Source organism: Elephas maximus, chromosome 4, assembly GCF_024166365.1.
Source record: "Elephas maximus indicus isolate mEleMax1 chromosome 4, mEleMax1 primary haplotype, whole genome shotgun sequence".
Taxonomy (NCBI): Eukaryota; Metazoa; Chordata; class Mammalia; order Proboscidea; family Elephantidae; genus Elephas; species Elephas maximus.
In genome coordinates, this window is record NC_064822.1 from 107,794,120 (window position 1) to 107,807,297 (window position 13,178).

At 47.9% G+C, this 13,178-nt stretch overlaps 1 protein-coding gene across 1 annotated transcript; it reads right to left on the reverse strand.

The window, feature by feature from the left end:
* Window positions 1-2,759: 2,759 nt before the first annotated feature.
* On the reverse strand, window positions 2,760-10,757 carry KRT84 (keratin 84). The gene is made up of 9 exons (XM_049883202.1): window positions 10,206-10,757; window positions 8,443-8,651; window positions 7,705-7,765; window positions 7,104-7,199; window positions 6,030-6,194; window positions 5,749-5,874; window positions 5,032-5,252; window positions 4,524-4,555; window positions 2,760-3,055 (listed from the first exon to the last, which is right to left on the reverse strand). Exons 1-9 carry the CDS (start codon window positions 10,755-10,757, stop codon window positions 2,760-2,762), a joined length of 1,758 nt encoding a protein of 585 aa, XP_049739159.1.
* Window positions 10,758-13,178: the final 2,421 nt, after the last annotated feature.

Here is a 13,178-nt window from a genome sequence, read left to right on the forward strand (position 1 = left end):
AGATGAGGTGGGAGGCCAGGAGCCCCTGGAAGCAGGAGATCAGGTAGGTTGATGAGTCCAGGGTCAGGCATGCCTTAGGCTGTGAACAGAGCAACCTGAAGGTTCTTAGAGTGCTGGCCGAGGTATGTGCCCTAGTGGAGCTATGCCCAGGGTTCTGATCATGACTGTGCCTTGGCCGATTCCTATCCCCACTGTGTGCTTTCTTACATTCTATCCTATAGTCATACTCAACTATAGACAGGCCCCCAAACTTGTCATGTTCTCTCCAACCTCCTGCTTTTGCACGTGCTGTTGCCTCTGCTTGGGATACTTCCTTTTCTTAGTAAGGCTGACTTACCATCCTTCATATCACATCCTCCAGGAAGCTTTCAATGAAGCCCAAAGTCTGAGTTGGGTTTCTTCTCTGTCCGTTGTAGCATTGGTTCTACTTTTAATACAGTACTTAGCATGTTGAATCATAATTGCTTGTTTACCAGTCCATCTATCAGACTGGACTATAAGCTCTTTGAGGGCAAAAATCAAATCTTGTTCACTAGTATTCTCCCAGAATCATGCCTGTTGTGCTGCTGTTGTTGTTAGGTGCCAGCAGAAGGAAACACTGCCTGGTCCTGTGCCATCCTCACAATCGTTGCTATGCTTAAGCCTACTGTTGCAGCCACTATGTCAATCCATCTCATTGAGGGTTTCCTCTTTTTCTTTGACCCTCTACCAAGCATAATGTCCTTCTCCAGGGACTGATCCCTCCTGACAACATGTCCAAAGTATTTGAGGTGTAGCCTCGCCATTCTTGCTTCTAAGGAGCATCCTGGTTGTACTTCTTCCAAGACAGATTTGTCCATTCTTTTTGCAGCCCATTGTATATTCAATGTTCTTCTCCAACACCATAATTCAAAGGCACCAATTCTTCTTCAGTCTTCTTTATTCATCATCCAGCTTTCACATGCATAGGAGACAATTGAAAACACCATGGTTTCGGTCAGGTGCACCTTAGTCTTCAAGGTGACATCTTTGCTTTTCAACACTCTAAAAGAGGTCTTTTGCAGCAGATTTGCCCAAAGCAATGTGTCTTTTGATTTCTTGACTTGCTGCTTCCATGGGTGTTGATTGTGTATCCTGTTGTGTAGTAGGCACATATCAAATGTTTGCTGAAAGGATGAAAAAAAAAGGTGAAATGTTGGAAGTGGGGTGCATGGAAAGGATGACGGCAGGTGAAAATGTTTAAGCAGATCACACTTTGCATGCCCTCTTAAGGAGCTTAGGTTATTTCTAGAAGGCAATAGGGAGCCACTGAGGGCCATAAACAGGCGAGAGTCATGATCAGTTTTCTATGTGAGAAAGATCTGTCTAGCAGCATGGTGACCCCATGTCTTACAGAGTAGAACTGAGCTCCACAGGGTTTTCTTGGCTGTAATCTTTATGGCAGCAGATTGCCAGATCTTTCTCCCATGGCAGTGCTGGGTGGGTTTGAACTGTTAACCTTTCAGTTAGCAGCTGAGCTCAAATCAGTTAGCAGTCGAGCATAAACTGTTAGTGCCACCCAGGGACCTTCAGCATCATGGTAAATGAATTGGATGGGTTTAAAAGTGAGGGCAGAAAGACTGGGAGGTCCCTGCAATGATCCCAGAAGAATTGGATGGGATGGGATCTGCGTAATAGCTATATAGGTTTGCCTTGGGTGGTGGGAGGACACCTGTGGGTATGAGGCATACCTGGAGAGAAGCAGGCTGCTTGGCCCTTGCTTTCAGGGCCTTTGCTACATGCCTCTTCTCCCTTGCTGGACTGTGAGCCACCTCAGGGAAGGATCTGAGTCCTCTTTCCTCAGTGTGTCTCCTGTGCCCAGGACACCAGACTCTGCCCCTGGCAGGCCCTCAGTAGGGTGGAGTCTAGGCAGGAATCTTCCCTAATCCCAGTGTGATTCAGAAGGAGAGGCCAGAGTCTTTGTGAAGTTAGCTTGGCAAGTTTATTGAAAACCCAGGAACACAAAGAGTAGTATAGACAGGCACCCACCCTCACTCCCAGCCCTCACTGGAGCTTGCAGGTACAAAACTTCCTTCAGTAGGTAGGACTGGGCCTTACACCACAATGGGGCAAGGGTACCTTGAGTGCTGCAAAGCCCACCTCTCCATGTACCCCACCCATGTGTAGACTCACAGGCCCGACTTAAACCAAGAACCCAAGAAGAGAAACAGCTAGTACATATGCCACTGGGAGAGGAACTATTTCAGGGGACTTAGGGGTCCCTTGGGCCACCAAGGACTTTGGATCTTTTTAGATGGTGAACAGAAGGAAAGAACCTTCTCCTTCTAGGGAAAGGAAGAGGAAGAAAGCAAAGGGCGGTGGGCTAAAGACAAGACGCTTGTGTATGGACAGTCAACTCTCCACTCCCCAAATTAGTCCAAAGCCTGCATGATGATGACTGAGGATGACTATGCTCAAACACATTCTTTTCGGGTGTGAACTGTTCTTTCTCTCCCCTTCTGTCCGAGTTGTGTGATTCTCTTGTCAAATTTGCACTTCTTGAGGCTATTCAGCTGGATGGTCCAAAGGAAACAAATGGGGAGTTAGGAGCTGTGGATGGGGCATCTACATGGTGACAAATCCTGGCCAGGCAGAACAGCCGCTGGGGAGAGTCGAGTGGCGGCTTCCTGGCAGGAGGGTGGCTGGAGATGTCTCAGGCGCCGAGTCTACGCGTCGGGGAACAGAAGCAGGGGAGGTTGAGCTGGTTTCTCTCTCGGCAGTGGCTGTCTGGGGCTTGGCTCTCAGTACTTGGTCCGGCAAGAGGTGGTGGTGGAGACAAAGCGGACGCTGCTGCGGCCGCCGCTGCAGCTGCTGAAGCCCCCTTCGATGGGCAGGGTGCAGGGGACACTGGGGGCGCAGGCCTCGCCCACGAGCACCGAGCCGGCCCTGGTGCCCGAGACCAGCAGGTCCCGGCTGGCCGCGGACACCCGAGCCCCGCCCAAACTTGAGCTGCAGGCGACCCCGCTGCGGGAGAGGGCGGAGCTGGGGACAAAGGGTTCGGGGCTGCACACCACGCCGCCGCGGGAGCTGCTGACCGCTGCGGGAGGAAGAAACGGTCAGAGAGATTGCCCATTCCAGGGCGCTCCCGACGGGCCCAGGGGCCCAGTTCTCCATGCTCCCTGCTGGGCTGCATCTGGGGGTCTGGCGGCCCGGGACCACCATCAGCGGAAGTGGCCTGGATAGAAGTGGTCCCTATTGTCTACACAGTCAGTACCCATTTTTTCCTTCTCTAGTCTGGGTGATTACACTAAGGTCAAACATCTAGATTAAAATGGGAGACTCCAGCGAATTCACCAGTTGTGTGCATATATCCATGGGTTGACTATCAATTAGATGTAGCCAAAATCCCATTGAATTGTGTTTGGGAGGGGTAGGGAGCTGAGCTGGATTATATAGGCAGGTGTAACATTGACCTCCATAAAACCACAAGGGTTTTCCCTTCCAATAGTATTATGCCCCTTCTGGTCCTCACATGTCCACCTAGATGAGCACACAAGAAACCCTCCAACACTAGCCCCTATCCCTACTCTTCTGACCCAGCAGCAGCCCCTTTGCTCTGTAGCTCTTTGGTCTCCCCTGGGCATACCCTCTGCCCTATCTGACTAAACCTGGTTTAGACCAGCCCTCATCTGCAGAGACACAGCTTCCTCTGCCCTCTCCTCTTAGCAGAATCCTTCCTGCCGTCTGTGATGTCGAGGTAAGCCTAACCTCCTGCAGAAAGCCACTTCCTGCTGCCTCCCCCTCTATGTGGGTGTTTTTTCCTGAGCACTAGGAGCTCTGACCCACCCGCTTTAGCACTTGGTTCCACCACACACTAGGGAATGTTTATGATTTTGGAGTCAGAAACCTGGGTTTGGATTCTGGCTGTGCCACTGACTAGCTTTGGGCAAATCATGTGTTATCTCTGGGTATGCAGGGATGCCAAATGCCTACTCCTCCCTCCAGGGATCCTTTGAAGATTAGGTTGATGGTGGATAGGACTCATCTCCTCAAGAAGACTACAACTGTAGAGAGCGGGGACTAGCTTTTGTACTTCTTTGTGCCCCCACTCCACAGTGGCCAGCACAGCCCTTAATGATTTGGGCACAATCAGTGCTTTGATTGTCTGGCCTCAGCAGCAGGTGGGACTTCTGTTCAGCCTTGTTCCCTCCCCTGCCATCAGTGGTAAGAAAATTTCCTGGCACGAGCCTTTCCTTGGCCTTTGCACTTGAAGGACAAGGCCACTCAAAGCAAGAAAGACTGACTCCTTCCTGGAACCTTCTTCTACCTTGTAGCTGCTGCAAACCTTTGTGAATGCATTGCTCTGGGCAAGGCAAGCTCTTGGCAGACCTTAGACTTTGGCTAAGGATGTGCTCCCAGGCCAGGGACCACATGGTCCCTCCTCCCCTGACTCTCAGGGCCAGCCCTGCCATCTTCTTGGCAGGCTCCTGACCCCACGGTGGGCCTGAGTTTAAAGGCAATTTGGGGAGAAATTTATCAAGAGGGAAAAGACTTAAGTTTCTTACATATGTTCACTGGTCCGACACCTTCACAGATCCTGGAGAGGAAGAAACAAGTCAGTTCACAAGCACTGTTGTTCTCTGAAAACCTACTTGCTATAAAAAGGGTTTTCTTGGCCAAGGGGTCAAGTGGACCAGCAGCCCTCACCCCTGGCTATGCATGCATCTGGGTTTTGAAAAACTACATGGTCCTGGCCCCAAAACTATTGAATCAAAATATCTAAGGAAATGTATTATTGTTTTTTTGTAATAAATTCACCAACCAAGTAAAACACCTTGTGGGCCTGGTGCAACTTGTCTACAAACTTGCATTTGGGGGACACTGATCTGGAGCCTTCCTCCAATCCCTTGCCAAGGGGCAACTTCAGACTAATGTTTGCAGAAGAGGTATCATCACCTCTAGAGATTGCTCTTTTCAGCACTTCTTCACCTGGTTCTCCCCAGTCCCCTTAGTCAGTCTTTCTAGATGCCTAAGCCTGGCCTCACCCTGTCACGCTGCACTGAGAGCACTCACCGGCTCTCCTCGCCCTCCAGCAGCTGTCTGTAGGTGGCGATCTCGATGTCCAGGCCCAGCTTGGTGTTCATCAGCTCCTGGTACTCACGCAGCTGCCGTGCCATGTCCTGCTTGGCCTGCTGCAGGGCAGCCTCCAGCTCAGCCAGCTTGCACTTGGCATCATTGAGGGCTGCCTCACCCTGCTGCTCTGCCTCGGCCACTGCGGCTTCCAGCTTGGCGCGCTGCAGGGAGGGCAGAATGCAGGTGGGCTTTGGCAGGGGCCAGGAGTGGGGGAATCCCCAAGTGGGATTAGAAACCCTATTCCCTGCTGGTAGGAACACAGCTTGGTGCCACTTTGGGGGCTGCCTCTCCATAGATTGGTGACTCTGTGGTTTGATGTCATCAGGGACAAGTACTGTTGCTTTCTTTCAGTTTCTACCTCCTCTGATTTGCCCTTCCTTATTTATTCTGCCTCAAGACCCATGGGGTCCAAAGAGAAAACCTATTTTTTCTGCCTCGCCTTGCCTGTCTGAGTCTGCTCCCGGCCTTTCCTTTCATATGGTAGACTCCCCCTTCCTTCCACATTTTTCTCCTCTAGAAAGCCTTCTTAGATGAATCCCTCCATGCCTTTGTTTTTGAGTCTTGATCCTTGGTCCTCTACATCATCAGACTTGGGGCTCCCCAAAGCTTGGGAACCTGCCCCTCTTTCCTCTGGGGTTTCCACTCGTCTTTTCCTACCTGAGCCTTGGCATGCTCAATCTCTGCCTTCAGCCTCTGAATCAGGCGGGTCAGCTCATTGATCTCATCCCGTGTGTTGCGTAGGTTGTCACAGTGCAGTCCGGCTGTTACTCGCATCTCTTCGTACTGGGGATGGTGGTGTGCCAAGAGTTTAAAGGTCAGGTCAAGACCACAGACACCACTGAGTTGGGGACCTCAGACCTCTACTGGGCCCACTCTGTTGTACATGAGTCTTCCCTCCAGTTGCTGCCTACAACCTTACCCAAGCCTCTGCTACCCACCTTGGTCTGGTACCAGGCCTCAGCATCAGCCCGGCTACGCCTGGCAATCTCCTCATACTGGGCCTTAATATCAGCAATGATTCCATTGAGATCCAGGTCCCGGCTGTTGTCCATCTTCACGATGACTGATGTCTCTGAGATGTGTGACTGCAGCAACTGGATCTCCTGTGTTGGAGGACCAACAAGATGGATGGGCTCAGGGACCCTTTCAGTGGTCTAGGCTGGGCCCCAGGGTCCCCAGGATGTCAGGATGTCATGGTTCAGAGCAAAGGAGAGCAGTAGATAGTCCAAACAGAGGGCTGTGTAAAGACAGATCTGAGAACCATTTCAGTTTGAAACCTTGTTACACCTTTGGAAACATCCCTTTATTATCCTCACCTAATACTCACCTAACATTTCTTAGGGGACTATTAAAACCATGAGGCCCTAGGAACTTGGCGGAGGGGAGAGGGGGCCATGTTAAGGCTTAAGCTTTTTTTTTGGATTATCCACAGAGTGGCTGTGCCGGCCATGGATTGTTGAGAGCTGACAGTATTATAGGACTTCATGATCTAGGAATTCCTGTATTCCAAGTCCTTAATAAAACCAGGGGCTTTGGGACTGCTCTGCTAGGTGAGGGAGTTTTCTTTAGCCCTCCCGCTTAGTGCTAAAAATTTGGCTCTGGCTTAAAAACAGACCAAATAGACCACTTATGAAGCAAAAGGTAGCAAGTTGGATTGGCTAATTGGATCAAACTGGTAATGTTTCTTACATCTCCTGGAAAATAAGTGTCCCAGAGCTTTTAATTGATAAATGGGACATGAGGTTCCTAGATCCCAGCCTTTGGATTGACCAATAAGGATTTGGATCCTATAGATCTAAAGAGTTTATTCAAAGGCCTGAATAAGGCTGCTGAGAAGCTGGCTTACCTTACCTTCTCTTCTTGATACACCAACATGTAAAGCATATAGATTTGAGTGGGAGAAAAGATGTTGATACCATATGTTTGAAAATATGCCATCCCAGACTAAGCCCTTCGGGAGTTCAGGCCAAGCACTGGTCTCCATGGATGGCTGAGAGAGGATGAGTCCTCACCTCCATGTATAGGGCTTTCAGGAAATCAATTTCCTGAGTGAGGGTATCCACGTTGGCTTCTAGGTCAGATTTATTCAAGAAAGCTGTATCCACATCCTGCATAAAGGAGAGAAGGATAAATTCTCATTACCTCTGTGTTTGTTTCACCTTCCCTCCTTGACAAATCCAGAGATGGGTGGGAAGATCAGGCCAATTCTCGCAGAGCTTTCAGGTTGGGTGATGAAGTCACAGGGTGGAAATGAAGCTTAGAGAATATTGTTTTTCCCCCCACTGGAATGTGAAAACTCCCCCAGTGACTGCTGGATTCTCACCCTAAATGCAATCTTAGTTCTGATGCTTATTTAGAGGCAGGGAGAAATCTGGATAATTCAAGACCCTTAAAAGGTCATTTCTTTAGACATCTGTTTTTGTGAAGACCTAATCCTAAATAATCTGAGGCCAAATCCATCTTTTGAAGGGAAACTGTTTTGATCTTAGAGGTTCTATACTATCTTTACATGGTACCAGACCCCATAAGGCTACCTGGCAGTTTCCTAGGACATCTAGAAAACATTTGCCTATCCGGAAGGGAAGTTTGCCTGGGCCTGTTGCTCCCCCTTACCTTCTTCAGAGCCACAAACTCATTCTCAGCACTGGCCCGGGAGCACACCTCCTCTTCATACCTGGGATGATAAGCATTGGGGTTGGGGCGGGGGGGAGGCGGTGAGTTCTCACTCTGAACTGAGACTCAATTATTTCTGACTTCCCAGTGGGCCTTTAAGACCTCTTTGGTCCAACCAGAAGCATGGCTTTCTGCTGCCACCCACATGCTGTCATCCTCTCTCTCCCACCTTCAGGACTTTTTATAAGCCAGTAGCCCTCAGTTTATCCAAATCCCTTTTACTTCCTCAAATTGGGATTTGGGATCTGAAAGTCTGGATCACTGCTATGCTCCTCAGTTAGAAAATACTTATGGTCATTTCACTTGACCAATGAGGAAAGAGGACTCAACTTAAGGCTGAACCTGATCACTGTTTTCAAAATCAGAGGCCACCTACTTCTGGGATCAATTCACCTATTCCCACAGGTAGAACTATGGGCCAGAACAAAAATCATTGCCTTCAAGTCGATTCTGACTCGGCAATGGATACCCACCCCCAATTTCAAGTCTTCTTATTTCTCAAGAGCCTCCCCCTCCCACGTTACATGTCACTGTCCCAATCCCCTGCCTGCCCCCAGGCGGGGTATTGTAACCCACATTCAACCCTGATCCTTCTAGCTGCTCTCATCTGAGTGTGGCTGCTGCTTTTGGGGCTAGCTCACTACCATCCTCAGAATGTGCAGTCGAGATGACACTCACTTCTTCTTGAAGCCTTCAAGGACATCCTGCAAGTTGTTCCTCTCAGCCTCTAACCGAGCCTGGTCACTGGCCGCTGCGTCAAGCTGCCTCCGCAGGTTGTTGATATAACTCTCGAAGAGGGGCTCCAGGTTGCTCCTGGTGCATTTCTGCTCTTGGAGGAAGCTCCACTTGGTCTCTAGGAGCTTATTCTGCTGCTCCAGGAATCGCACCTAGATTCACAGGGGTAAAGAAATGGCAATTGAAGTGCTCGAAAGGGCCACCCACATGTTGACCAGTTATTCAGATGGCTAAGGATGAAGTCCAACCACGTGTTGACATTGTTCTCTCTTTTACTGACTGTCACTTCTCCTCTAACTTGATAGAAGCTGTAAGGGCAAGGCTGTGATCCCCTTCTCATGCTCAGTCAGGCTCAGCTACAAGTAGAGGCTTTTGAACCAAAACACTTGAGTGCCTTTCTTCCCCTTCTACCTTCTAAGAAAGGTATAAGCCAGCTTCCATCAGGAAGTTAGGAAGATTGATTCTGCTTAAGCCAATGTTTTGCCTATGTCTAAAAAAAATTATGTCATTCATTCCAGCAAAGAATGAGAAGCAGGGTGAAATACATTTAGGGTGGGGTGGTGTCTTCATTGTATGGATGGGGCTTCATTGTATGGTACTAGAGATGGGAATTACCAGGTTGTAAGTCATATCCACCATCCAAGATATTCCATTGTCTGAGACTTGTAGAGCTGTAGAAAAACTTAAACATCATTTGCTCCAACCCCCACATTTTAGAGACGAGAAAACTGAAGCTCACAGATTAATTTCCATTCTCAGTCACAATCAAAGCATTCTAGCTTCTTGGAGACATGGTTTGTGAGATGTCAGTTCTTTTGGCTTATCCACATCACTGCTCCCCTACATCAGCCTGAAGATCAGTGATTACTGGTGGTCATTCTCTACCATTTCTCCCAACCTAGGAAACTCAGCATGAATCTTGATACTCCATGTTGGTGGGGCTATGGGTTCTCTCCTTTATGGACTAGACTCCCAAGTGAATTTAATCCTGAAAAAAACTTTTTTTGAATGGTTTCAAATGATGTGGTTTGCCTAACTACATACTCCCAGTAAATAAGCTCATTACTCAAGTTTCACAGTTTGGAGGAGTTTAAACTCAAGCTGTGTCTACAATACTATAAATAGAGAATCAGAAGTAATCTGGGCTGTATAGACTCAGATAATAAGTATTTCACTATAAAACAATCAAGATTGTTGAAAAAATTCTTTGTTTTTTAATACAAAATTACTCAACTCCATTCTCCACTTTCCTAGACCTGTGTAGATATTGTTCCCCAGCCTCAGAAACTGTGAAAACCTCAAAAAGAGCCTGAGGATCGCAAAGGATAAAACCTTTTAAACATACACCAGCCGACACCCGGCTGAAGTCCTAAAGTTTCCAGCCTTTTTTGGGAGATATTTTTAAGTTACCAGATGGTAGGTCTTAGTTTGCCTAATGCCCTCATATTTGGCTGGATGTTCCACTTTCCTCCAGAAGACACACTGTCTTAGTCTATCCCACCATGCAGTTTTCCTCAGGCTTGTCCTTACTCTGCAGTAGCAGAGTGACCCAGAAATCACACCATGATGCCTTTTCTTGACACCTGAAGGATCTGGGGTACAGGTTGAAGCCCCAGACCTCGGCCAGTTCTTCATAAGAGAAAGAGGACCACAGTGCATTCCAGCTGTCATTATCCCAGATACAGATATTCAGCTATTATAGGTACCTTGTCAATGAAGGAGGCAAATCTGTTGTTGAGGGTCTTGATTTGCTCCTTCTCATCCTTCTTCACTCTCTGTGCATTGGGGTCAATCTCCAGGTTGAGAGGGGTCAGCAGGCTCTGGTTAACAGTCACAGCTGTGATAGATGGGGCTGCTGGGACTCCAACTCCTCCAACTCGGTAACCAAAGCCAGGGGCGCAGAAGCCATAGCCAAGGCCACTGCCAGCTCCAAACCCAAGACCAACACCATTGCCGGCACCAAAACCCAGACCAACACCACTTCTATCACCAAAACCAAAGGCCACCCTACTGCCAGCACTAAAGCCAACTCCACAGCGGATGGGATGAGGGCCTACAGCCGCTATCCGGGGTGAGTATGATCCAAAGGTGGTGACACTCCGGCTACCAAAGCTGCCCAGGCCCCGGAATCCAAGCCCACTCCTGCAGGAAAGAGAGCTGGCCCGGAAGCAGTTCAGGCTCTGGGGTGTCACTGCCGAGCAGGAGCTGAAATTGCCCACCCGGCGACCAGAGCTGACTCGGTAGGAACGGCAAGACATGGTGGTTTTTTGGGTCGAAGCAAAGGAACAAGTGTAGAGTGGGGCAAGCTGGAGCCAGGAGTCCCTCTGAGGCTAGTGGATCCCTCTTACCCCTTTTATGTGTGTGGGTATCTGAGGATCGGCCCCATAAAAATGAAAAAAAGCCACTTGGAGGCATTTATGAGCTTGGGTACTTAGCAGAAACTCTTCATGCCTATAACCTCCTTTTTAATGACCTAGTCTCAGTCACACCTATTCTCATCAGGATCAGGGTTATAACATCAAACCTATAAACATTAAAAACACATAAACATTATAGTCCTATTTTTCTCCTAAATCCACCACAATTGCCATCATAGGGACATTAATTTGCTTTGATCATAAATCCAATAGACTTTTTCACTTCGAGTGTGGCTAACCACCAGAAAGTTAGGATGGTAACAGCTCCAGCAAGAGGCTTACAAAGGAGCCATCTATACAGATCCAATCTTCTAAAGAGCTGGGGGAGGGGACAGAAGAGATGCAGGGTCTACATAGCTCCAAATAAGAAATGATATTGCATGAATCAAGTTTATTACATTTCTGTAGGTAGAATAGTCAGAAAACCTTTTTGCTCTGTTTTATCTATTCTTCACCTGGTTTGGCTGTTTACACAAGATTGAATCTTCAGTAAAACTCATTTGGGCTAGGATAGACACATCTTTGATTTGGGACAGCCAGAGAATATCCATTCATTTAGCCTTTCAATGAGTATTGAGTGCCTACTTTCTATCTTTACTTTCTATCAGGCAGTGTGCTTGGTGTGGGGATACAGAGATGAAAATACAGTTTCTATGCTTATGGTACAGGGGCCAGTGAAAAAGACGGAGACCCTCAATGAGATGGATTGACATAATGGCTGCAACCATCGGCTCAAGGGTAACAATAATTGTGAGGATGGTGCACCTAACAACAACAACATCCTTATGGTGGCAAAGGAAGATTTGTCTTGAGGACTTCCACAAGTCAACACTTTTGTGGCCTGATTTGAGGCTAAAATCAGCCAATGATTTAGCCATGTGTCTGTGTGGAAACTGAACTATACCGTGTACCCCAAATATACCACAGGACTGAATCAATAATTCCTTGAATTATTGATGAATCTTTGGTTAGGATGGAGAGACACAAAGCACCAGGCATCTGGATAAAAACTGTAAAGCTCTAAGCATTTGGATATTGTTATCATGTAGGACCCAGAGACAGACTGGTGTTTTCCTTTTCGATTGTAGTGAGTGACATGGTTACTCCTAGGGGAACTTGTATTTGACTGGATGCTTAGGATTTTACTTGGCAAGGAATGTGTGCTTTTGACCTGAACTATCCAGCTTCGTTCTGCGCTATTTTCCCTAAATCCAGCTACCTGGTGTATGTGTAAGGGGGAGAAAAAATAATAACAACCCTCTTGTCAGAAGTCACCAGTGTGACCTTCATGTTGCCAAATCCAGCAGTCTGTTCTCAGTCCTCATTTAACCTGACTTATCAGTAGTGTTTGACATACTTGATCATACCTTCTTCCTTGAAACACGTTCTCTTGATTTCCAGGACTCCACTCTCACCTGATTTTCTTCCCATATCACTGACTGCTTCTTTCCTGTATTTTTGGCCAGTTCCTGCTCATTTCCTCAACCACTAGACACTGAAGTATCTCTGGGCTCAGTCCTTGTGCCTTTTTTCACCTTTGCCCTCAATCACTCCCTTGGTGATGTCATACTGGCTCATGATTTTAAATCTGGTCTACCCACCGATGTCTACCAAAACATATCTCTATCACTGACCGCCCCTCTGCACTCCACACATATATTCTCAACGTCTCTACTTGGATGTTAAATAGGCATCTCAAACTCACTATATCCAAAATTGTACTCCTGGTCATACCTCCTAAGGATGTTCCTCTCGCCAGCCTCACTAACCCCGTAGTAATTCTGGGATAAAAATCTTGGGAGTCACCCTTTCTTTCACTCTTTTTTCCATACCCCATATTCAATCCTTTGGCAACTTCTACCTCTATAGAGTATATCTAGACTCCTACTGCTTCTCATCACCCCCACTGCCACCATGTGGTCCCAAGACCGCCACTTCTTACAAGGTCTATGAAAGTGTCCTAGCCAGCCTCCCTGATTTGTCCTTTGCCACTTCTTAACATTGCAGTCAGAGTGATCCTTTAAAGCCATGCTAGGCCATGTTAGGTCATTTCTATGCTCAAAAGCCTACAGTGGTTTCCCATCATACTCAGTAAATGCTGTACGGGACCCTGCAGTCTACCTTCTCCCTCTCTATCCACCCTGCTCTTCACCCTGCTCCAGCCATTCTGGCCTCCTGGTTGTCCATCAAACTTCTGCCTCAGGGACTTTCTCACTGGCTCTTTCCTCTGCTAGGAATCTCTTTCCTGAAATAGCTAGCATG